The following is a 23,689-nucleotide window of genomic DNA, read 5'->3' as shown; positions in this document are numbered from 1 at the left end:
ATTTTAAAAGGAAAAAAAAGACCTCCCAACTACTGTTCCATGCATAATTTCACAATTAGTAATAGGCCAGCAAAGAAAGGCTTAGATCAGCTCGTCCACAAACAAGGGATCATTTTCCATCTCAGAGTTCATATTTTGCATGAGTGAGAGTTGCAGCTTTCCTGTCCTAATGGGCCCCAGGCTACATTTTGCCTGCAGGCAGGATGGCAAACCAGGGTTTAGGAAGCAGAAGGATAAAAGAGCCAAACTCAGGGTGCTAGACCAGAAATATAGTTTTTATTCTTAATATTATGTCAGCAGCAGCACGATTCCAAAATGAAAAATAATTCTGTTTCATATTTCTTTATGCAGAGAAACAGAAAGGCAGATCCATCCACAGCAGCAGCAGTGACAGTAGCAGAGACCACTCAGCAAGGCACTGGGACACACTGGGACACACTGGCAGGGTATGTTGGGACTGGCTCAGAGGAAAGATTTTGCCCTGTCTTCCTCCCTTGCCTTCCCAGCCTATGCTTCATGTATTATCACATGAGCTCTCTCCTGGTCACCTTTCATAGAACTCACAGCCACATTTGATGAAGTCTAAGGGAATGGCACAGAGGCTCTCATAGAATCAAAGAATTATAAACATTGGAAAGAGCTCTAAGATCATCCTGACCAACCATCAACTAACTGCCATGCCCAATAACCCCATCCATCACAGTTCTTGGACACCTCCAGCGATGGTGACTCCACCACCTTCCTTGGCAGCCTGTTGCAATGCCTTGCCACCCTTTCTGAGAAGAAATGTTTCCTAATACGTGACCTAAACCTCCCTTTGTGCTACTTGAGGCCATTCCCTCTCGTCCTATCTCTGTTACTCGGGAGAAGAGGCTGACCCCCACCTTGCCACAACCTCCTTTCAGGTTGCTGTAGAGAGACATAAGTTGTGGGAAGTTTCCCCCAAGCTTCCTCTTCCCCAGGCTAAACAATCCCAATTCCCTCATAAGACTTGTGATGACCCCTAACCCAACCCAAAGGACATGAGCTCGTGCTTAGCTCCGATGAGCACATCATCCTACACTTTTGTTTCGCTGACAGGAAAAAGAACTTTGTTATAGCATCTTTTGGTGGAGAGTGTGACTGGGGGACGCATTGGTGTTGTCCTTCCTTTGGAGCAACATTCCTCAGTGCTTCCATTACGCTCACAGAGCAACTCTAAATCCAACCAGCCTCATGAACCAAATGTAAGGGATACCTTAAGATGAAATTGAAAGCTTGGGAAAATTCTGACAAGACTCAGGAAAAGCTTAAAAGTGGAAATAGTGGAGGGCTACAGGAAATCCCAACAATACCAGAGATTACAGCCCAGGCTGCTAGTGCCTCTCCTGGTGTTGCTTCAGCCCACAGGAAGCTGATGGGTGATACAAGCCAAATGTTCCCCGATATGGGAGAGCGAGGATCGAGACTCAAGTATACAGCATCTCTGTTAGGGGGCTGTTATGGGAAGCAGTAACAATAATCTGAGTTGGCTGAGACGAAGCAACGCCAGGATATCAAGTGCTCCAGTGTTAAAATTGTGCTTTAAAAAGAGTCTATCAAGTGACTTAAAATAAGTTGTCTTTAGAAAAGGAATACCATCTAGTGGCCCAAGAAGGCAATAAGGAGATGCAATGGCAATTAGAGAAGCAGATGAGCTTGGAAAAAGAGACAGAAACTGCAAGAGATAAGGGATTAATGTATATAGTGCAGTGAACATCTCTGGAGCAAGGGAGGGTGCAAAAGGGACTTGATCATAGTGAATGTGAAGCTAAAATTAGATGCTTGCAAAAGCAGATTGGGATGTAAAGATTAAAAATAACTGCTGGATCTGCAGGAAGTGATGGAGAGCACTGGATTGGGAACCATCTGAGGAAGATGATTTCAGGGATGATGCAAGCCAATGGGAAAAGAAAGAAGTTAAGAATAGCAGCATATCCCACAACAAAAAATGACTGCCATCTTGGGACAGGCAGGTACAGCAGAACAAACTGCCACAGCAGATAGGCAAGAAAGGGACGTGTCAACATTCATCATTATGCTATAGAATATGGGGAGCTTTTAAAGAACTGACAAGAAGTTGCTCGTATATCAGCAGGACCATGTGTTTACTACCTAATCTCAGCAGAGCACTGGTGTCTCCAACTCTCCTGGCAGCCACAGTGCAGTCAGGCTCCTTGGATGGAGGATAAATTAAGAGAACTAGTGGCACAAATGCACTCCATGAGTAACATGTGACAAAATGAAAGAGAAGGACCAATCTATTGAGCTGCTTTCACATTAAGAGACAAACAGTATTTACTTGCATCCCACAGGGCCAAGCACCTGCCTTGCTGCACACGCTTTTGTTCAGAAAGTGTTTGAATAATGGTCTCTGGAGGACACAGAAAGATATTGTGTAGATGATATTCTGGGGATCACAAAAGAAGAGTTACAAGAAAGAGGTATCTGAGTTTTAAAATTAATAGATCAAGAGGGATTTAAAGTCAATTTGAATACAGCACATTTAATGCAATCCCAGGTTAACTGCTGGGGAATTGGAACTGGCAAAACAAGATAGATCTGAGGAAGCTTAAACTTTCTGTGAAATAAAGACTCCCATTGCTCAGACTGAGCTCTGGAGACTGCTGGGAGGATTGGATCTCTTGTGGCACCGCATCTGTAACTTAGCTAGTACTATCAAAGCATTATGACTATTACAGAAGAAACAGGAATGGAGGCAAAGTAAGGAGTGAAATGACAATTTACTTACAGAAAAAGAAGCTGCTGCTTGAAAAGCTCCTACAACAGAACATACCTTTGAAGGAAAGCGATTGATAGTAATAATTTCAGCGTGAGATCATTCTGAGGGATCAGTACTGTTACAGAAAAATAGTGAAGAAAAATGGATACCAATAGGGTATGTGTTCCCCTTCTTTAGGATCCAGACCAAAATTTCCCTGACCATGAGAAAGCCAGGTCTGGTCTGTGATGGTCCTTATCACTTTCATCGTTGATACTTTGGTTGCACCCTGATCTACTCTGCTCTTAAGCACAAAGAGAAGAAATCAGTTAAAGTGCAGATGTTCTTTGAAGGGAAACCAGCAATAAAACAAAGTTATTGTGTGCCCATAGGAGTGCTAAGCTTGTACAGAGAGGAAAAATAGTTGAGGGTGGCGTTGTTAGTGGAATGAGGGAACTAGAGAAAGGATGTTGGCAAGGAGCAAAAGCGCAGGCTGTCATAGAAAGCAGTAAAAGACATAAATCCAGTATCTCTTTACAGATAGCTACCTTGTTGATACTAGAGTAAAATACTGGTTGTCTTATAGAGAGAAGGGTGATGGTAAGCAGATAATGGGACACCCAGAAAGAAAACTGGATGTTTATTTTACATGCCTAGAGGGAGAGTGGGAATAAAATATATGTGAAGGAAGCTAAAGCATGTAAGAAGGCTGAATGCAATGCTTAGAAACAATTTAATGAGCAAGTATATAAATTGACTCTGAGTTTATTTACAGCAGCCCCAGCCAGGAATCAACTAGAAGAGAAGAAGGGATGGATACTGTGCATGGCTGAATGAGACCAAATCATCTCAGACTGTTATAACATTAGCAAAAAAAAAAGAGAGAGAGAGAGAGAGAGAGAACAAGGTACTATAAAAAGAGTGCAAGGAATTTATATTTGGCCCCAAATGAAGCCAATAAAAATGGCATGAAGTGTGCAGTTTACTCAAAGGACAGTGAGGCTCTGGCACTGCCAGCTGCCCAGAGAGGCTGTGGATGCCCCATCCCTGGAGGGGCTCAAAGCCAGGCTGGATGGGACCCTGAGCAGCCTGATGTAGTATTTGGCAACCCTGCCCATGGCACAGGATTGGAACTGGGTGGGCTTTAAGGTCCCTTCCAACCTAAGCCATTCTGTGATAATATGACGCAAAAGTGAAGTAGGGGGCCAAATATATCTGAAATTGGATACAAAGGAACAAGCATCCAGAGCCCAGCCTGCCCAGTGAGACTGTCCCACTTCAGGAGTAGGGACCACCACTCACTCATGCTGGCGTGAGCGGCTGCAGCAGATCTGTTTATGTGCTTGCATATGAGCATTGCTGGTTTATGCCTCGAGCTTTGCTTATTTTCTATTTTGTAGGGCAACAGATTTTACTACAGCCCCACAAGCAAGCAGCAGCTGAGAGTCCTGGTGCAGTGATGCAAACTCTGAGGCAAAGCAGAGGAGTTGAGGTCTCCGGCAGTTTGCAAGAATTTTTAACTTGGCTCCTCACTCCTTATCAATAGCTTTGTGTTTTTTATAAATTGCATTAATTATAAACATTTAACAAGGCAGAAAATGACTGTAAAGTGCCTTGGAGAATCCAAGGTGACCTTTATGGGCTTTGAGGCCAAACCAGTGTCCTTTTCATAGTGATAGATCTAACCTGCGATTTAGCCTGCTTTAGCCTCGATTACCTTGCTGCAGCTCCCTAATGCGGTAGTAATAACTTAAGATCCCAAATAAAAAATTGTTACAGCTCTTAAGGGAACCTTGAGAGTTGTAGCTCAAAGATCTGGATCCACCCAGATTGGGAAATCATAGCTGAAGCTTTGGAAAAATGTTCTAAAATTACAACAGCTGAATGAAGTAGGTAGTTTTGTTCATTTACAGAACAATTCTCCAAGGAGGACCAACTGGAGGAGAAGCAGCCAGACCTAGTGCTGAACTGCTGATTTCTGTAATGCTCTTTTGAGCAAATGCCTGAGTAAGGAGGAATTTAGGAGGAGGTCAAATAAGAGAGGAAGCAGAAAGGATTCTTGAAGCAAATGGGAGACTGTGTGCTGTCAACAGCTAGCCAGTTACGATTTGAGACAATTGAGGGTTAAATATACCTAAGCAGAGATCTGAAATGGGAAATATGTATGGAATTCTAAGCTATTATGGCTGAGCGACAGTAGAGGTAACACTGAAGGGGTGATGGCATCTGTAAGTATTGTAGGACACCTGCTCAATAGCAGAAATTAACTGCTAGGCCATACGTTTCTTTCAGTAATAAACGATAAAAATCCATATACAGAGAATAAGGATGGTAGAAGTCTATACAGAAACATTACTACTGATGATGCAAAGAACTACTCATACTTCTCCAACCTGCTACCCCCCTAACTGTTGTGCTGCCTCTGTGCATCCCAAGCCCAGCTCTGATACTGCCCAGCTGCATAACCTTGGGCCACACTTCTAAGCAAACTGCTCAGTTGTGAGACAGCTGGCAAGAAGATAAGAAGGGCAGAAACAGGGGGAGGAAAATTGAGAGCTTTGAGCCAGAGCAAGTGATTTGTATCAACAGCGAAAGCTAGATGAAACCAGACTTGAGCATCTTAATTGTAGGCTACTTTCCTCAGAAGTCAACAGCAATAGCATTAGTCATGCATCTGAGCTACATCAGGTGACAGTGATATTAGGCTATGTAAAAACAAAGTGATGCTGTATTTGTGCAATGCTGGAGGATTGAAAGCGTGTGAAATTCTGCCATGGGATTTAAGTGCCAGAATCGATAAACTCAAGCACCAAGGCTGCCCAAGGCCACCAGCACAAATGAGCATCAACAGCTGTGGCTGCTATCTGCTGTGAGCAGCAGTAGTTGAGTTACTGAGCACCAACAGCACAGCTGGTTGTGATCTGTGTCCCTCGTTGATGAACTCCCATCAGGGAAACTGCAACACAGGTGTGGCTAGGAAGGTGAGAAGTGGGAGGCATTAGGAGTCAATTGAAGCTGTAGATGACAAAAGGGGCTGCCGAAGTCTCAGGTGTGGGAGCTTTTAAAAGAGGGTTTGGAGGCTCTGCGTTTGGGATTGTTTTGTGGTGCTTGAGGTGAGGAAGGTACAGGTAGGTTGGGGCTCCTTTATGTCTAGGCAGATACTTCTGGCTTAGATCAGTGTAGAGCTTCAAGGATGCTCTAATGCTTCTTTTGTCATGGTGGGGCTGTGAGCACAGGGACTTGTCAGCAAGAAGCTGAGGGGAGGCTGAGAGCTGAAATCTTAAATGTCATGATCTTGGTTCCAGCAGAAGTGCTCTGAGCAGCTCTGAATTTCCTAAGTGCAAGGGGCTGTAACAGGCTTGAGGTGGTGGAGATTGGGTGCCCTCTGTGGAATTGCTGTAGGGACTTATTTTGAAGTTAAAAAGGCAGATTAACTTATTCTCTCAAACTGCAAAAAATAGCTTTTTATTTTCTTGTTGTTCTTTTCCTTTTAATGAAACTGGCTTTTGGTAAAGCAGCTTTTCTCCCTTCCTTGCATCCGGGGACCTAGTGCACAACTCTTAACTTCAACTTTGTAGCCTGACCCATGTCTTTGGACAGTGTTAAAGCTCTCCCAGCAATCAAAGGCAAAGTCACCCAGGATGCCAGCAGGCCTTGGGTTTGTCCCTCTGCCTTCCTCTGAGCTGGCCCTACATTCCAATGTGGCAAACTGTTGGGGTAGCATGGGGATGGGCAGCAGTGCAAATGTTTGGAGACAACAGTTAAAAGTTATGGGCTAGGAACAGGGGAGGGCAGAGGGGAATGGAGGAGCCCAGTTCTCTTATTAACTGATCACATTGAGCGCGTTAATCAGTGAATGAAGCTCGTCCCTTACGCTCTCCAGCGAGTGGCAGATGGTCTGGGGGCTGTCCAGGAGTTCGATGCTGTGGGTGTAGGGCTCGTATTTCACTGAGAAGGGCCGCTTGATATGTGCTGCATAGTTCCTGTAAGGGAAGAATACAAGGTCTTAGTACAAGAAACAGGTCCTCAGCCCAGCTCCTGGCCTCCTCCTCCCCATAGCCGTTCACCCAGATCACAACTGGCAAATGCCTCTCTTAGAACATTCAACTTAACACAGAAGATTTGGTTTCTCACCTTCCCACCTTTACAGGGCTGTAGAGATGCCTGAGATCACTCCATTCAGTAAGGAGGACACTGAGTTTGACAGCAAGTTTCTTGGGGCTGAAAACATGGACTTGCACCAAACTGAAGAGTACACTGAACTTGCCACCCTATGGCTATCTCCAGACACTTTCTACTCAAATTGCTTTTCTTTTTCTTTCAAAAATACCAAAGAGATTTAGACACTAATTGCAGGGAAAACCTCTGGCATTGTAGTATTACATTCCTAAATCCTTTCTGTCATTCACTTGTTTACTAATCTCTGCTTGGTGAGGAGATGACTAGCTGCAGGCCATGTTAAGATAGGACTGAGAGGCAGCAGGTCAGACCTGTGCACAGAGATGGGAATAGCATCACCAGGCTGTGCTGAGTAATGCTACACTATTTCACACCCAGGGCCAACTGAAGCCTGAACCTGAGTGACAACCCTGATTTCTCATGGCACATCTCAAGAACAAGGCTTTGTTACCAGGTTTACCTGGCCAAGTGTTCGTGGAGGTCATGGTGAACACAGCAAGAGGAAGGTTTCTCATATTCAGCTTCAAGGCTTACGTCTGTACAATTGACAAGGTAGGTTTGTGGATTTTTCTTTCTTGACGCTTAATATTGAGTTGGGAATCTATGTTTGTGTACTTACGGCTAAAATCTCAGACTGAAAAGACCTGTGATGATGAAGGGAGAAACAAGTACTGGGGCAAGCGTGCTCATTACTAAGGCTTTACCCTTCTGCTCCTGAATTGCTTAGCTTAGGGTACCCTCTTGTGGCTATCGTAGGTCTGCACGGAATGGGAAGTGCATCGCTCCCTTTAATATGTCCTGGGCTGATTCTGAGCGCTGTAGGAAGTCTGATTACCAGGATTTGTGAGAAAAACATCACTGGCTACAGAGAAGACCAGGGGTCACTAAACCAAAGCTGCAAGCTGGTGGAGGATTTTTTTTTTTTAAGTGCCGGCCACTGTCAACATTTTCTAGCCTAAGTTTGAATAAGTAGTGTATTTTCCCCCTCTTTAAATGCAATGAAATAACCCATGAGCCAAAAAGCTGAGTACTTTTTTTTTTTTTTCCAGACTGTGTGTGAGAGGAAGGGTTTCCTAGGTGCTTGCTTTTGAGCATCTGGACCCTGGGTTATATGAGTGGTGCAAGTGAGTGCCATAAAAGCAGAAGTTGAAATATGACAGAACTTGCCGTGTTATTTGTGTGAAATATCTCATTTGTGGGATCTGCAAAGTCATCCATGCTGTGTGATGCTTTGTCTCAACATGCACCCTCTCTATGCCAGGACAAAATGATATACACAAAAGTTTCTTCTTGCAACTAAAGGACAGGACTGAGTTTTCCTCCTGTAAATCACTCTGACTTTGGCCAAGATGTTGTTCTAAACTGACATCTGTGCACAGAGCTACCCCAGCAGTCTCAACACGTTTGCAGTTGCATGTGATGTGGAAACCAAGTTTATACTAGTGAGATAATGCATGGGATCTGTTAACCATGCTACAGGAAGAAAAATTCCCTTTTTCCAATGGATCCATGTCATGCAATTGTTTTGCCTTGTGTCCAAGCTACAAAGAATGGCTGAGATTTTTGCTAGTTGAAAGAGGTGTTACTCTGAAAGACAAAAACCTTTTCTGCCTCTTAAATTCAGAGATCAGAAACATTTTGAGCAGCTCTTCGTGTCTCTCCTAAATCTTTTATATGACACAACTGATGTGTTCTGGAGGGGCATGTGCTGGTGGGAGATGCTGTGTTGGTTGGCTGGTGCCAGACCTGGCTTTTCTGTGGCAAGGAAGCAGAGGAAGTTGTGATGAGTTCTCTGAGCCTCTGTGTTCTGGACTTCCCACCAGCTCTCAACTATGTTGCTGGGAGCTGGAGATGATCTGTATCTCCTTTTGAGAATTAGGGAGTTGTGCCAGATTTGTCTCTTTAACTCTCAGCCTTGCCTCAATGAGTGCTTCTTTCTCTGGTCCAAACCCTCCAGCCCACCTTTTGTTGGATAGTTAGTGTCCCAATCAGAGAGAAGCTGGGACTGTAGGAACTGATAAATTACTTCACTCCATGTAAAAACTGGGTGAATGTTTATTTAGGCCTGAATTTTTGCAAGACTAACTGAACTCTTTCCAAATCTCTTCTGAGATTATATACTGGTACCAAGCCTTGTTTTAAAATAATATAGCTTTGTGTTCCTTTGTTTGGGTCTCCCTTAGTGCCCAGTCCTACCTCAGCTTGTTTTTGGCATCGCTGAAGCTCTCAGACACAAAATACACAGGCTGGTAGTTCTGGTCCTGGTAGGGCTGAACAGCAGCAGCGTCAGGATCAAAGTCCCGTACCTCTGGTTCATCTGACAAGGAGTGCTATGGACACAGTGGGAAAAGTTTCAGCGTAAAATCAAAGAACCCAGAGAAAACATGCTAGAAATGGAGAATAGATCAGCAAAAGACATTGCAGCTGCTCAGAGGAAGAGGGGTTTTGTAGTAAAGAGTGTAGAGCACAGTGGTAATTTGTGCTGGGACTTACAATGAGCTCCCCATAGGAAGACAGGAGACCTGCCCCATAGGCTTTGACTATTCCATTCTGTCTGCAGAGTCCAAACTCCACTGTAAACCAATAAAGCTGTAGAAAGAAAAGAAAAACAAATGGTGGACACAACTCTTCTTCATTTCCTTGTCCATGCACTATGCTGAGGGTTTGGAGATATTTGAATGAATGTGTGCCTGGCATGGACACCAAATTGCATGAAGGATAATCCTCTGCCTCCTTCCCCTGCAGCCAGCCCTGCCAGAGCAGAGTGTTAAACTAAACCTCTGCCATGCTGGGACAAACTGTGCCCCTGTCCACATGCAATGATGGGTGCCCTTGGAGCAGGCCAGTCACCTTGCTGAGGTAGAGCCAGAGGAAGTGAATGTAATTTAATCCTGTACCAAAGAATCTCAGCAATGCTGTTAGAAATATGATGCTTGTGGATACTCTGGTGCCTCTGAAAATTGGGTTAATGTGCAAGTGAGCTCTGCTGTTCATCTAATCTCTGTTCTGTGTGTTCATCAGGGGGCAGCTTGTTTAGGGACACTAAACCTGCAAATGCAGGGGTACCAGGCTGCAATTCTAGCACCACAACCATTCTAGTAGAGGAACTGGGGTTCCTCTGGGGCTGATGGAAAAACTTACTGTAGCCAATTTCTCAATTTCTTCATCAGTTGCTCCCAGAGATGCAAGCCCAATGTCCTGGGAATATAAGAGTGATGTCAGGATAGATTTGCAGCAAGATCTACTTAAGCATGTAGGAGCTTGTCAGTTATTCAGTTCTCACAGAGTACAAGCATCCACTTAGTACTTCTGAAAACTCATAGTGCATCTTTCTTGTGGATAATGAGAGTAAAGGAAATATCAAGATGTCGCTTTGGGAATTTCTGTCTATCTCATAACCTCCTCTGTAGCTGGTGTCTGGGAATTCACATTAGCCAGTGTTTCTATCGGAACAACTTGTTTGAAATGTTTATTTTGCACATCCCTTCTTGATCTCTTCCTCCCCGTCCCCTGCCTGGTGGCTCCTGCTGTGGTAATTCTCCAGCTGCCCCATTGCACCTTCAGGCTGGTACTCCCATATTCTCCCCATTATTGGGGATCTCCCTTTCCTTCATCACCACCAAACTATTCATGATCACCTTTTCCTTAAACCCACCTCTTTCTTGCTGACTTCTTAAAGACAATTAGCAAGGCCCTTACGCACAGATTTCTCTGTTGTTATTGCCTGAAAACAACAGAGATAGTCTACCTGAGCTGCCAAGCCTTTTTTGTTGCTTAGTTGCACTCAGATTAAATGGCTATTAAGTATTCTTCAGTATATAGTGTAGAAGAAGGGTGTAAGATTGGTAAGAAAAGGCAAGGCTGAAAGCAAACAGGCATCAGCCAAAGTTGGAGCTGAGGCAGTCATGTCACATGTTGAAGGAAAAAGTACCAAACCCAGATGTGCATATATATTGCAAATCTGTCCCTAGCAGACATCTTCACAAATAAGTGCTGAGTGTGCTATTGCTATAGCAATTGATTTGGAGTATGCTGTCATGTCCTGTAGAAACCCCTTAGAGCAAAGCAATGCTCGACTGCTGGTGTGGTGTAATGAAAACCCAAGAGAAAAGGGTGGAGAGGAGAAAATCTCCTCCAGGCAGCATCCTTGCCAGGAGTGTGAGTGACAATCAGGCCTGTTTGGGATCTCACCTACTCCCTTACACTCTTGGGGAGAAGCAGCAGAAAACTACCTTACCTGGGAGAACTGGGCAAATGTCTTGTCAGCCAGCATTGGGACGTGCCCCAGTAGCTCATGACAGCAGTCCCTGCCATTGTCCAGGGGAAGGAGGAAAATGCAGTCAGCAGCAGATAGCTTGCCCATTAGGGAAAAAGCCAAATGTTCCTTGCTGGCTGCCAGGGCCAGCAGTACTCACGGCTCAGGGGAATGCATGGGTGAAGATGCGTGGCGGATATACTGTGTGCACTGGAACACACGGAAGGCCAGGCTGGCAAGGAAGTCACGTGCAGACAGCAGGCCAGCCACAGGCCGGAGCTGAAAGCCAGTCCTCTCTGAAACAGAGCATAAGGCTTTGTGTGAGGGGGCAGATCACAGATTGTGCTGCTGTCCTATGGTTCCAGCACCTAAAGAAAAATATTCAGTGCTGGAAGACAAACAGCTCCTTTGCTGCCAAAACCAATGTTCCTGCTTCTACTAGGGAGTTCATTAGTTGTTCAGTGGGTTGATGATGGTCTTGACTTTCCAATGAACTAACCCTGTCTAGTTGTGGCTTCAACCACCTCTCCTCCATGCTTAGATTTTTCCCATTGCAGCTGCCACTGCTGTGCTGGAGCCCTGGCTGCCACAGATCCAGGTCCCCTGGGCTTTTCTCTGCTCCATGAGGAGCTTGTACTCACCTTTCAGGAAGCGGGAGACCTCCTCCAGTTGAGGGATGTTGTTCTCATTGTAGCCACAGAATTTCTCCAGTAGATTAAAAGCTTCTAAGTACTCCTTGCAGGCATGGGTTGGATACAGGCTCTTCAGAGTGCTGTATACCTCCTTCCTTCAGGGCAAGAAATGACACAGTCAATGACCTGCCCACTTGTTCCTCTGGATGCGCACTACCAGGTTCTCATGCTTCTAGATTTCTTGTTCTGTGCTTTCTGCAGGACTAAGTCTGCCTCTTTGCATGCTTATAGGAGTACACAAATGTACATATTTGGAGGAGCATGAAGCACCAGTCAAATCTATGCTGACCTTCAAGGTCAGAAGATGGTATTAAAAGCATTAACTGGAATTAAAATATTCCCTGTACATCATTCCTGGAGCTGCATTATAGATGGTCAATATAAACAAAATGTGACCTTGTTTAAGAGTCAGAGTTCTCAGTAGTAGCCCGTGACTGACATAACTTCCTCTCTGGGGAAGCTCTCTTGAAGGAAGCTCTTAGGGGTCTTTTTGCAAATCACTACAACAATCCAGGTTTTAATTCCCAGTTTCTAGTGCTGGAGCCATGAGTTATGAATTATATCAGCACTCACCAGGTAGCAGTCTCCTCTGCTGTGTACTCCACATGGGGGATTGGATCTCCCCTGCAAGGCAAATGCACTGTTACTGACAGTAGAAGAGCACAAGCCAAGCTCCTCTCCCTGTTGAGAAGGAAGCCCTTTGGAGAAGCTCTGTATGATGGTGATCAAGCTTCTTCTTTAAAATAAACAAGGTGGCAGGAAAGACAAACTTTTGATACTAGGTCATTTGCACAGGTGCAGTAATGGAGACAGAAAAGCATTAATCTCACTGGAAGTTATAAATAAGCAAAAGATGAGCAGAAGCTTAGCAGGCTTAGTATTTCCAGTCAATACAGTTTTCACTGAAAAAATGGGAAGCCTTTTGTGAGAATAAATTAATTTCATGTGCCTAAGCTGCAGGGAGCTGATGATTATTAGAATGAATCAATGGCTGGGAAATAAAAGTAGATAATAAAGACAACTAAACACATTTGAACTGCAGGGGGGGACGACAGTATTGTCCATGAGACTAAGGACTGCAAGAAAAGACATTGTTTATTATAAGTGGGAACTGAAGAAGGCTGGTGCTCTTGCCTTTTCTGCATCATAATTATATTTTCTAAATCTTTATGCTCTGTATTTTTGAATGAATGAGGTATTCATATATTACAGTGATAAAGCATAGTTCCTGTTCCATTAAGAGCCTGAAGGGATGTTACACAGCAGCCTATGAATGCTAACCTGATAGGCAAGAAAAAGCATCCTAAATGGGTGCATCATCTTCGTAGAGTATTTATACTCAGTCCCTTAGGACTCTCTTGCTGGCTCACTTATTTCCTATGCATTTAATATCAGTGCAAAAAAAAACCAAAAACAAACAAACAAAAAAAAACCACCACACCTATCATTGTATATATTCCAAGCTTTGAATGTGCATCAAACATGTAATTTAACAGAGCAGTCAGTAAGCCATGGTTGGATCACATCAAGTGTGCAGATAGCTCAAGAAGGTGATCCAGATAATATCCATAGCTTGCTTTCAGCATGGCTCACTAAAGGAATCTACATTTAAGTGCTGCTAAAAGAGGCACTGTGGTGGAAGGCAGTGTTACTGAATAGGATCTAGGGAGTGTTTTTTACTAACCCAACTGAACACTGGAGCTTTGATTGATGTTGTGAAGAGATTTAGTGCTATCGCTGCTTACATCAGAATGAGAGTATTAAATAGCAGTACAAGAGATAGTCTTAATTCTATATAAGACAATTATGAGACCATTACAGGAATCTATTTAATTTATCAGAAAGAGTTAGGAGTCTATAAATGCCATAATGGGGTGGAAAAAGTGATAGAGCTCTATGAAAGATGTGTATGATGCACTGGGTAGAAGCTAAATCTACTGATGTTCTATTTTGAAATTAAACATCCTTTTCAGTCAGTATAATGAACCATTGGAATAAGTTTTCCAGACGTGATGATTTTTTTCAGTATACGAAACTTTGAAGTTGAGACTAGATGTCATTCTAAAAGAGTTGCAACAGTTCATAGTTAAGTTGGAGATCTGGTGGAATTATACACAGCTTTTGTTATGCAGCAAGTTTATTCTGACTGTGTCAGTATATGAATAAATGACCACAGATATTTTTAAATTAGGGATGGAACTGGAATGCATGGAGAGAAGAAGCACACAAAAGGAAGTGGAAAGGCTAAATGGGAGAAAACACAAAAAAGATATAATGCATGTAGCATTAATTACTTTTCAATAGGCTGTCTTGACATGGTATTACTCCTGCATGAATGTGAGGGACAATACTTACTGCTTATAGTGAAAAGCAATTTCTGCTATTGATTTCCTCCTCTGGCGATACACCTGGTCAGAGTAGCCCTAGGATGAACAATAGGAACATAAACACAATGCTTTAAATCAGTTACTAAATTTCTAACCTGATAAAATTCGTTGCTGTCTGGAGCAACTGGTGGTTCTGGTACAATTCCCTGACCAGCTGCATGAGTAGCTGTTCTCTAGCTCCTTATTTCTGAGATCTGGCTCAGGGCTCAGATGCAGATATGTACCCATACACTCACCGGGTGATCCAAGTCCAAGTCAGGGTCAAACTTGGTGACCAAATGGTGGCACTTGTCCAATTCACATATTTTTCTGGGAAACCAGTGAACTGTGGGGAGAGAGAAAAACAGAAGCTGTCTGTGGAAGCAAAGGATGAATGTGAGACTTTGTGGAGAAATGTGCAAGGAGGTGATCCTGAGGCATTCTTCCCTTGGTCGCATTCGGCATATCATTTCTTTTCTGATAATATTGAAATCTTTGCCCTGTTTCTGTTTCAACCATACCACAAAAAATAAATAAAAATAAAAATAATCTAATAATTTTTATATTTTTCTTACATTTGTCTTCCTTAGTGGTCCTCACATCTTCTGCTACCCTCTTGATGGAGCTAATGAAAGTATTAAGGTCAGAGCTGTGCACTTCACAGCGCACAAAATACTCCAGTTCAGCAGTGCCTTCACGGGGCTTTCGGCTGAGTCTTGTCTCCAAGTGGTGGATTTTAGCTTCAAATGTCTTGTAGAACATGGGAAAGAAGAACAAAAGCATTAAACACTGAAAGACTGTAACACTTGAGAAAAAACTGATGCTTTCCAAAGATGTACACATACGGACATTTGTGGGGAGGTCCCTGCTGCTGCACTGAAAATTATTTTGACTGAGGTAAACTTGCTTATCCGTTACCGAGGTTTTGCTTCTGAGAGGGGAAGTCGCTAGGGTAGAAAGCAGCTTCCTATGGTCCCCTTTTCCCTTTAATTAGTGGATTTTTGGTAGTGACGAAGGGGGGTAAGGAGCAACCAGGGAGCCGGCGGGCGGTGCTGGCCGTGGTGCTGAACGTGCGGGACCGCTGTCTCCGGGAGTGTAGGCGAGTCTCCCTTGCCTGCCATCACAAGTGTTTGATACCCGTAGAAAAGCAGAGGTTTAACTCACCCACTACACGCCCAGTCGCAGACGAATACACACACACTTGAGCATAAAATCTGAAGCGATCGTTCAGTTGCTGATTTACAGCTGAAAGAAATCTGTAGATGTTTTAATTTGTGTTTAAGCCAGCCATTGGAAAAATGTGAATAGGTGGGTTGTCTAGTTTTTCGTCTGAGAAACAGGATCTCACCCCCATTTCATACGTTTGATAACTTTCCTGAGGGACTCGTGACAGTGATTTAACAGCCACCTTATTGCTACTTAATGTCATTTGAAGAGTCTAGCCTCACCCTTGTCAACAGTGACTGACATAAATGCTCCTATAAGACTTGCACCCCATCATTTTCCTCAGTTTTTTTTTTTGTTTGTTTTGCTTGTTTTGTGAGGGTTCTTTAGGAGTCGAGGAAGAGGTTTAAGAAGAACGTTTGTTCTGTCTACATCCAGCAGGTTGCTAAATTCTGCTCAGACTCTGGTAGTTACTTGGGGTTCATCATTAGAACTGAATTCACACAAAAATAAGAAGTGGACAGAACAGAGTCCCAAGTCCTCCGAAAGGTCCTGGTAGAATTTTGGATGCTTTCTTTATCTCTGTGAAAATCTGGAGTACGAGCACGAGTCCATGGACAATGACACAACCTTTCCAATGTCTCTGAGATATCTTTGGTAGAAGAAAGAGCATTATTTCTTTTGTTAATCAGAGGCAGATGAGAAGGAACAGATGCGATGCCACAGGTAAATTAAATTTAGGACTGTGTTTTTGAATGTACCTACCAACTTCAATATTACATTGTCCCCTCAACAATCAATACCTTTGCATTAATCTGACAGCTGTGATTGCATTACCTATGCTTTGACTGCATGTAACACATACAGCAGAGTGAAACCAGCTTCCCTGCAGCCTGGTTTATGATGAGGCAAATGTCATTATGCCCGTCTGCTTTCATATCTTGTACCTGCATTGCCAGAGGGATCTGGGAAATGAATCTTTCTCTGTTGTGGCTTGACATGTTTGTCTTTTTATTATCTTGAAAGCTCTCTCTGTGACAAGATCGAAGGGCTTTTTTTTTTTTTTTCTTTTTTTTTTTCTTCTCCAAAGCAGATCTTGCTGCAAGTAATTTTCTCCAGAAAGAAACAAATAATACTTGGATGTAAGCTGCCCCTGTCTCTTCCTTGATGTTTAAAAGCTATTTAAATTGTAGACCTAAAATGTGCTGTAACATACAGTCTGCCAAGTACAAGAGTCTACACCTCCATGCTTCATACCTGCTAAGCCGTGTGTTGCATTTGAAATGTTACGCTGGTGGGTTTTTTATTTTTTTATTTATTTTACTTTCCTGGCAGCATTGTGCTTCTCTTAGGAAGGAGACACGATCATGGTGACATGAAATGTACTATGTCTACAATATCCTATTGTTAGAAAAGTATTACATTTCTGCTTGACACGTGTGTTTGACGGATTCTTTTGAAATAAGAACAAAATGTTGCCCAGAAACTGTTTTTTCTTACAACCATTATTTTAGAGAAAATGTGAGATGTTTTTTAAGTATTAGAAATCTGAAACACTTTTCAGAAGATTGTCAGACATGATGCTGCATGGGCTGTAGCTATAATGCCTTCTAATTTCAGGAAATTGCTTATCCCCCAAAAAACAGGTTTTGTTTTTTGGTTTGTTTGTTTGCTTGGGGTTTTTTTGTTTTTGTTTTTGTTTTTACGTTTATGGCTGTTAGGTAACAGTTTTGTGATATAGTGTTGCTGATAATCTGGTTTACCCCACAAGGGGTCTAGTTTTATAGGGAAAAGAGTTTTGTGTAGTAATAGAGAATATTAATATATGAGCAAGCATCATGCTCTTATGACAGTGAACTCACATACTAACTAGTAATTACAAGCACGTAGACAACAGGTCAAGGGAAGTGATTCCTCCTCTGTATCACTGATGAAGAAGACCATATGTGGTGTGCTGTGTCCCATAGAAGAAAGATACTGATAAACTGTAGTAGGTATAGTGGATGGCTGGCAAGGTGAACAGGTGGCTGGAGCATGTTATATGAGGAAAGAAAGAGGGAATTGGATTTGCTCAGCCTTAAGAGGTGAAGGTGCAGGGGAAATCAGATTGCTTTAACCTGGTACCTGGTGGGAGGGTGTAAAGACAGAGCCAAGCTCATCTTAAAGTGCATAGCAGTAAGACAAGAGGCAACGGACACAAACTGGAAGCAAGGACATTTAAAAAAAAAAAAACTTTTTTCTTTACCATGCAGGCAGTAAAACACTAAACAAATAGTCCAAGGAGACTGTAGAATCTCTACTTTACAAATATGGCCATGAATAACACACTGCAACTAGACCTGCTATGAGCAGAAGGTTGAACTAGAAACCTCTGTAGGTCCCTTATAATCCATGTGGCTGATGAATAGGAACAAATTGTCCTCTTGCTGCTGAAGTTAATGAGATTAAACTACTATAGATAAAACATTGCACAGATCCCCAGTTTGCAAAACACTTTCAAATCCTTCTGGATGAGAATGAGCTATATAAATGCAAGTTGTCATGTTTTGATTATTGTTTAAATAGCCAGTACTTATCTCAATCTTTCCATTCATGGTACAGAGATCCTAGATAATAGAAGATTATATTGCTGGCTAGAGGACAAAAGTGCAATCAGATATGAGTTTTCATCAGTTTTAAAGCTATTTATAGGATGCACCTCTGTGGAGGAACCAACACAACCTTTAACACTCAATTCTTACATTACCAAAGCCTTGACCCAGTAGCTGATCAGTACTGAGGAAAGGGAATTTGTTCTGTAGCTGTGTAGAGCACGTGGTGTGTTGTGAATGTTTGATCAGAGCCCAGTGCACATAGTGCTGAGCAGTAGAGGGTGCTGTCAGAGTATGCTACAAATAATATGGGTGTGTATTGTGGGTGTGAAATTGTGTGGCTGACTTCAGTAATTAAGCAAAGTCGAGCCCAGAGTGTTATAAAAGCACATTCCTAGTGTGGGCATGTTAGGGCATGAGCAAAGCACGACTTTGGGAGATCATGCAGACAGTTAACTCTTAACTTGCAGTAGTGAGAACTAGTTTGAATCTTCCTTGATAGATTCAGGGGATATTTCTCATCAAACCACCATGAGAAGCATAGTGTTCCTTGAGTCCAGAAGCAGGTTAGAGACTCACCTCAAACACCTTAAGTGCTCGCGAGAGCGGAGAAGTCTTGGCACCCTTGAGCATGAAGAACAGGTTCAGCATGGCTCTTCCATCCTTCTCCTCAAAAACAATTGTCTCTGTGGACTCTGCTGCATCAGTGGCTGCAGCTGCAGCCTCTCGTTCCTTCCTGGCATCTTCAATGAGGCTTTGACGTCTACCAATGAACCGCGGAGACTGAATGCAGAATAGAAATAAGTAACAATTTTTATGGAGCGGTAGTGGGGAGCAGAAGCAACTCTGGTACTGCATGAGGTGTGACTGGAGTGCCTCATCAGAGGAAGATTGGAAAGGCTGGGCTGACTTGCTGCTCAGCTTTGCAAAGGAAAGTATTGAGAACTAAGGCTTTAGAACTGAACTTTCAGAAATGTGACCTTTTGGGAAAAAGCTAAATATGCTTATAGTACAACTGAAGTGGGCTTTTCTCCCACACCTTCCCCAGCAATATATATATGTATATGTGTCTGATTCTCAGTTTTTGAAGAATAATCTTGCACAGTTTTAAGGAGTCTCATAAACTGCAGGGGAGACGTGCTAGGTAAACACAGAATCATTTAAGAAAAAGACAAAAAGACATGCTATGAGGTACAGCTGAAGCCTGCAGCTGTGCCCTGGCCAGGAAATATGAACTGTTTACAGGTGTATTAGTATAGTAGCCAATCTGCTCCCAGGCCCAGTGCGACCACCAGCCTAAGCACACCACATGCTCTCGCATTCTCTTCACAGCCCTGTATGTCCCCAGCCACATTGAAAGAGTAAAAACATATCCCACATATATTCTTCTTCCCACATATTTTCTTCTGATTTAAGTGGATGCTTGCCCACTGATTTATAATTGGAGTTGCATCCATGCATACCTGAAAAGTCCTCCCATTTCTCTGGTGGTTTGTTTTGTCCCAGCTAAGCCCTACAGTTACTTGGAATTACAGCTAAACTGCTGCACCTCTGTGCCTGGAGCCATGTTAAGTGGCTCTTTTATGTTTACAGTGAGCTATGAACCATTTCCTTCACCGCTGCTGCTTTTGTTATACTAATAGCTCATATGCCAACTTATTTGTTTCTGGTCTTTCTGCAATAAGCCTTCCACTTTGAGGCAGTTCAGTTGGTTCCAATTTTCTGTGTTAGACACTCAAAGCAGATGACAGAGTCTTAGAACTTGCTGAAAGAAACCAGAGGCAGCACTGAAAGGGGATAGCTTATAAGGCAGTTCAGCATCCACTCACAGAGATGGACTGGCTGTATTTTTTTATCCTCTAATTCTAATGAAGGCATTTGGTAAATAGATGCCAAAAAAACAATGCCTTCCCTACCCTTTGAAACTTCGGAGAATATTTCCCTTTGAAAAACAGCCTGCTCAACTACTAAGCCTATTTTCTCTATTATTTTTGAAGCCCGCTGTGATGCTTCCTCTGAGAACCCTCTTGGATGCTTTAGCAGCACAGAGCTTCATGGCTTCCTCTGACATTTGAAATGCACCCTGAAAAACACCGTATCTCTAGATATTAGCCCATGTGCTTCTTCTTTGTCCTCTTTTTTAATAAAGAAACCCCTCTGAAGTGATATTTGCTGATCCTCAGCTCCTTTATTCCTAGAGGCACCAAAAAATACCATCTAACAAATAAGCGCGCATTGCCATTTGTCTAATTTGGTGGTATTTGCACCCAAAGAGAAAAGACCTCTAATAAATACCCTTCTGGTCTTAACTTTTAAGAACTTGTAAGCATATGCTTGGCTTTAAGCGTGTATTTTATATTGCTACTGTGTTTAAAGCTAAGCTAGTGTTTGCTTTCAGGTGCCTGCAATAAGTAGGGCAAACAGGGTCTGTGCTTTTCAGCAGTATGAAGCATTTCAGCTAAAGTGGTTTTATTGTATTATGCCCAGAGGTGCAAAAGTGCAATAGGGATTTTCTTCTGGAATGGAGAGAACAGAAGGAGGGGAGCCAGACTCCCATAAATCAAGTGAAATTTCCGCTGGGAGGAGTTATGATGGTATAACCATGCTGCCAACAGGCAGAAGCAGGGGGTTTGGTCCATGTCTAGGGGCTTAGATCCACACTTGGAGTGGCGAAGTTCATAGAAAAAGGGCAAGGCAGTTTTTTGTTTAGGAGAACATCAGGAGTGGTCTGCCTGCTTGCTGCATCGATGCTTTTCCTCTCAGCATCATCTCTCCTATTTCTCACCATTTATGCTCTTCAGGATGTTGCCTCTTTTTTTTCTGGAAATTAGGAACTATTTTCTATATAAACTAGCCAAAATGATTTCTTGTGATAAATGACTTCTATTCTTTGGAAGATGCTCTTACACGGGATTTCTGACTTTCCCTGTGGACTAACTCCCTCACTGCCTATCCAGCTAAAATGAGAAATTTAATTTTGCAGAACACTTCTTTACCTCCCTGGGATCTGTGTCTGACTTGGTCATTCATCTGGTACAAAGGATTAGTTTTTCTTTTTTTGAAATTGCTGCAGTTCTGTGTGCCTAGCTGCTAAAAACGCGATGCTTTGAATTAAAGCATTTAGGCTCGCTTTTTGTAACAATCCCAGGCAATCCTTCCAGCTGTTTGGCTTCCAGCTGCCATCTCCTGATTAAACGCTCTGTAACCAAATCCCTGTTACAGATACAAGATAGCTTGCAAAGAAAAACTGTGAGCAGAAAATCTAAATATACAACCTGAAGGATTTTCCACTGTGTTTATCTCTGGCTGTTACAGCTGGTGTGTGAAACACCTTCTGGTGTGGGTGAGTCTTGGGATTGCAAAGCTCAGAAGGGACACCTCTGACCTGCTGGTGTGGTGGTGGTAGGGATTGGGTGGCCAATGGCCTTAGAACAACATGAGGGCTGGGGTTGAGTGCTGCCACACACAAATGCAGAGTCATGCCTCTCGCTAAGTGCAAGCCAGCGAAATAAGCCAAGGGATTGCGGAGATCTCCCACATGAGGTAGGAGAGCTATTTTTTATTTATTTTTCACTTTTCTGTGGATTTCTATTCCAAGAAGGGATACAGAGGTGGTCTGAAGTTTTATATCTGCTCTTCCAGGCTGCCACAGCCATGCTAGCATGTCCAAAAGACTCAGATTCCTGCAGCCCTTGCACCCAAGGCCACACTTTCCATCAAACACAGCACAGCATCCCTCCATGCCCAATCACCAAACTCTCACCCCTTGGCCAGACAAGCCAGCATCTCAAGTACTGATCCAACACAGCAGTCTGGAAAATCCCTGTTTTTGAAGAGCTACTTAAATGTTCATTATTTTGCCAGGGTGTGAATGCCTGTGCAGGAGGAAAGCCTTCCCTGACTTCCATTTACTACTGAAAGTGAGCTTACCTCTTTGTTTGTTAATTGTTTCTCTTGCTTTCTGGCATGCTGCATGCTCCAAAACACCTTTGGTGCCTCCACCACGTTTCCTCCTGCTAAGTATCCCAAGAGTTCCTTTCCCATGCTATCAGGGGTCATCCAGAGCCTGGCCACTTCCTTGACCTGCAGAGCTGTCTCATGCCCGTGGTCTCTAGCCTTTTCTTGACCGCCTTCCCATTTGGTTAGTGTTCCATTCCTACAGCCTACCCAAAGCATTTATTAGAATTTTTTCTCTAAATGCACTTGACAGCCCAGCGGGAAATGTTCTCTTCTTTCCCTTATATCTGCGGCTTTAGTGTGTGCAGAAGTATTCCTCAAGGTAAAAACCGGGCCCCTAAATAATTATGAAGGAGTGGGAGCAGAAATGTGGGAAGGATGTACTGAGAGAGCAACAGCAAACTGAATGAATTGCCTGCACCCTGCATGTGGTCTGAAATGAAATTCACACTTTTCCATTGTGCTATAACAGATGAAATCTCTGCAGCTTAACGTCTAGCAATGAATATAGTATTAAGTTTTTCAAATTGCATTAGATGCTGAAGATGCCTTGTTACTCCTGCCCTAATTCTATGGGTTATTTTAGTTGCTTTTGGCTGCGGGGGGGATGAGGGTGCATTTGTTTTAGCTTTTGCCCCCCTAGTTCTTTGCATTTCACACATCAGTGTGTACAGGTGAGTGTGGGGGTCATTTACTTCTCCTGGTCTAGAGAACTGGCTGGGGAACACCCCTAGGGATAGTGTTGATCCCTCTATGCCTGTCTGCCACTGCCTACTGCTGGAGGAGAGGCTGCATTTTTTAGGGGAGAGGGAAGAAGTGGAGTAGAGTTGTCTTACCATGATGGCCTCGGCTTGCTTGGAGTCCAGCTCCGACACCGCCCTGCGGAAGCCTTTGGCTGCAGAGGTGGAGATGTTGGGGGTTGGCATCGTCACTCTTCCACGAGCTCTGCTCTCCGCTTTTCAGCTCCTTGCCAGCTTTTTATAGGGTGAGGCTGACGTCAAAGATTCTTTCAAAGCTTCTCCCCTCCTGCCGCAACCCCCCCATCACCACCTCCCTCCTTTCCCCCCTCAGGCTGAGAGGAGGAGGGGACGTGAAGGAGAGAAGCGTTTCTGTCCCATTAAATCTAATCGCCACAAAGATTGCAGACACCCTGCCTTCGCAGACCTGCTGCTCCCCCCACTTGTTTGCCTGTGCCCATAAGATTTCTTCCCTGTTTTTCACCCCTCTCTTTTTTTCTTGTTATAATTCTCTCACTCTTTTTCAATCTGGTAGATTCACTTTCCCTGCTTGGGCATTGCATGAAAGGATTTTGATCTGTTAAAGGACAAAATAAACAGAAGGGAAAGAGCCTTTTGTTTCCTCCTTGTTTGCTATGTCACTGAGGCAGTAAAGGAGAAGGAAAGTAGCACCAACTCCCCCAGCTCAGCTACAGGACTGGTTGCTGTTCTTGGTGCATGCACCTCCAGAGTTGGGTTGGCCATGGCATGCTGACAGCAGGCCAGCAGGATTAGGCCCCTTGTATCCTCAGAGGAGAAAACAAGGGGGAAAACCCGCCTCTGCATCCTGCTATCCAAGGATTTTGCTATTCTCGCTGCAATGCCTTAGAGGCCAAATGCCCAAGGACATTTGGTCTGTGGCAGCATGTGGCACAGCAGGACCCAACCTAGAGATGTCCTGATGCATTCAAGATTGGCCTTCTCCTCATGTGGGGTTCAAGAGGTGATGGCCTCAAGTTGCACTGGGGG

At 43.5% G+C, this 23,689-nt stretch overlaps 2 protein-coding genes across 5 annotated transcripts in view; one reads left to right on the top strand and one right to left on the bottom strand.

Annotated features, from left to right (window-relative positions):
* Window positions 1-256: 256 nt before the first annotated feature.
* TH (tyrosine hydroxylase) lies at window positions 257-22,881 on the bottom strand. Its single transcript, XM_048948658.1, has 13 exons — window positions 22,781-22,881; window positions 18,567-18,770; window positions 14,808-14,982; window positions 14,490-14,578; window positions 14,222-14,289; window positions 12,440-12,490; window positions 11,816-11,961; window positions 11,335-11,470; window positions 11,157-11,226; window positions 10,061-10,117; window positions 9,413-9,508; window positions 9,116-9,249; window positions 257-6,723 (listed from the first exon to the last, which is right to left on the bottom strand). The coding sequence occupies exons 1-13, from the start codon at window positions 22,868-22,870 to the stop codon at window positions 6,564-6,566; spliced, it is 1,476 nt and encodes a 491-aa protein (XP_048804615.1). The 5' UTR covers window positions 22,871-22,881; the 3' UTR covers window positions 257-6,563.
* The window catches only part of TSPAN32 (tetraspanin 32), a 79,441-nt gene continuing 61,388 nt past the window's right edge, over window positions 5,637-23,689 (top strand). For 2 of the 4 annotated variants that reach the window (XM_048948666.1, XM_048948662.1), the window contains exons 1-2: window positions 5,775-5,868; window positions 7,298-7,471. In XM_048948666.1, coding sequence (XP_048804623.1) covers window positions 7,340-7,471 — 132 coding nt within the window. In that variant the 5' untranslated portion in view covers window positions 5,775-5,868; window positions 7,298-7,339. Of the gene's footprint in view, window positions 5,722-5,774; window positions 5,869-7,297; window positions 7,472-23,689 lie in introns of those variants that run through there. The other 2 variants (XM_048948664.1, XM_048948663.1) reach the window with 2 other exon arrangements.

Source organism: Lagopus muta, chromosome 6 (assembly GCF_023343835.1).
Source record: "Lagopus muta isolate bLagMut1 chromosome 6, bLagMut1 primary, whole genome shotgun sequence".
Lineage (NCBI taxonomy): Eukaryota > Metazoa > Chordata > Aves > Galliformes > Phasianidae > Lagopus > Lagopus muta.
Note: the sequence above shows the minus strand (reverse complement) of the source record. Positions and strands in the feature narration are given on the sequence as shown.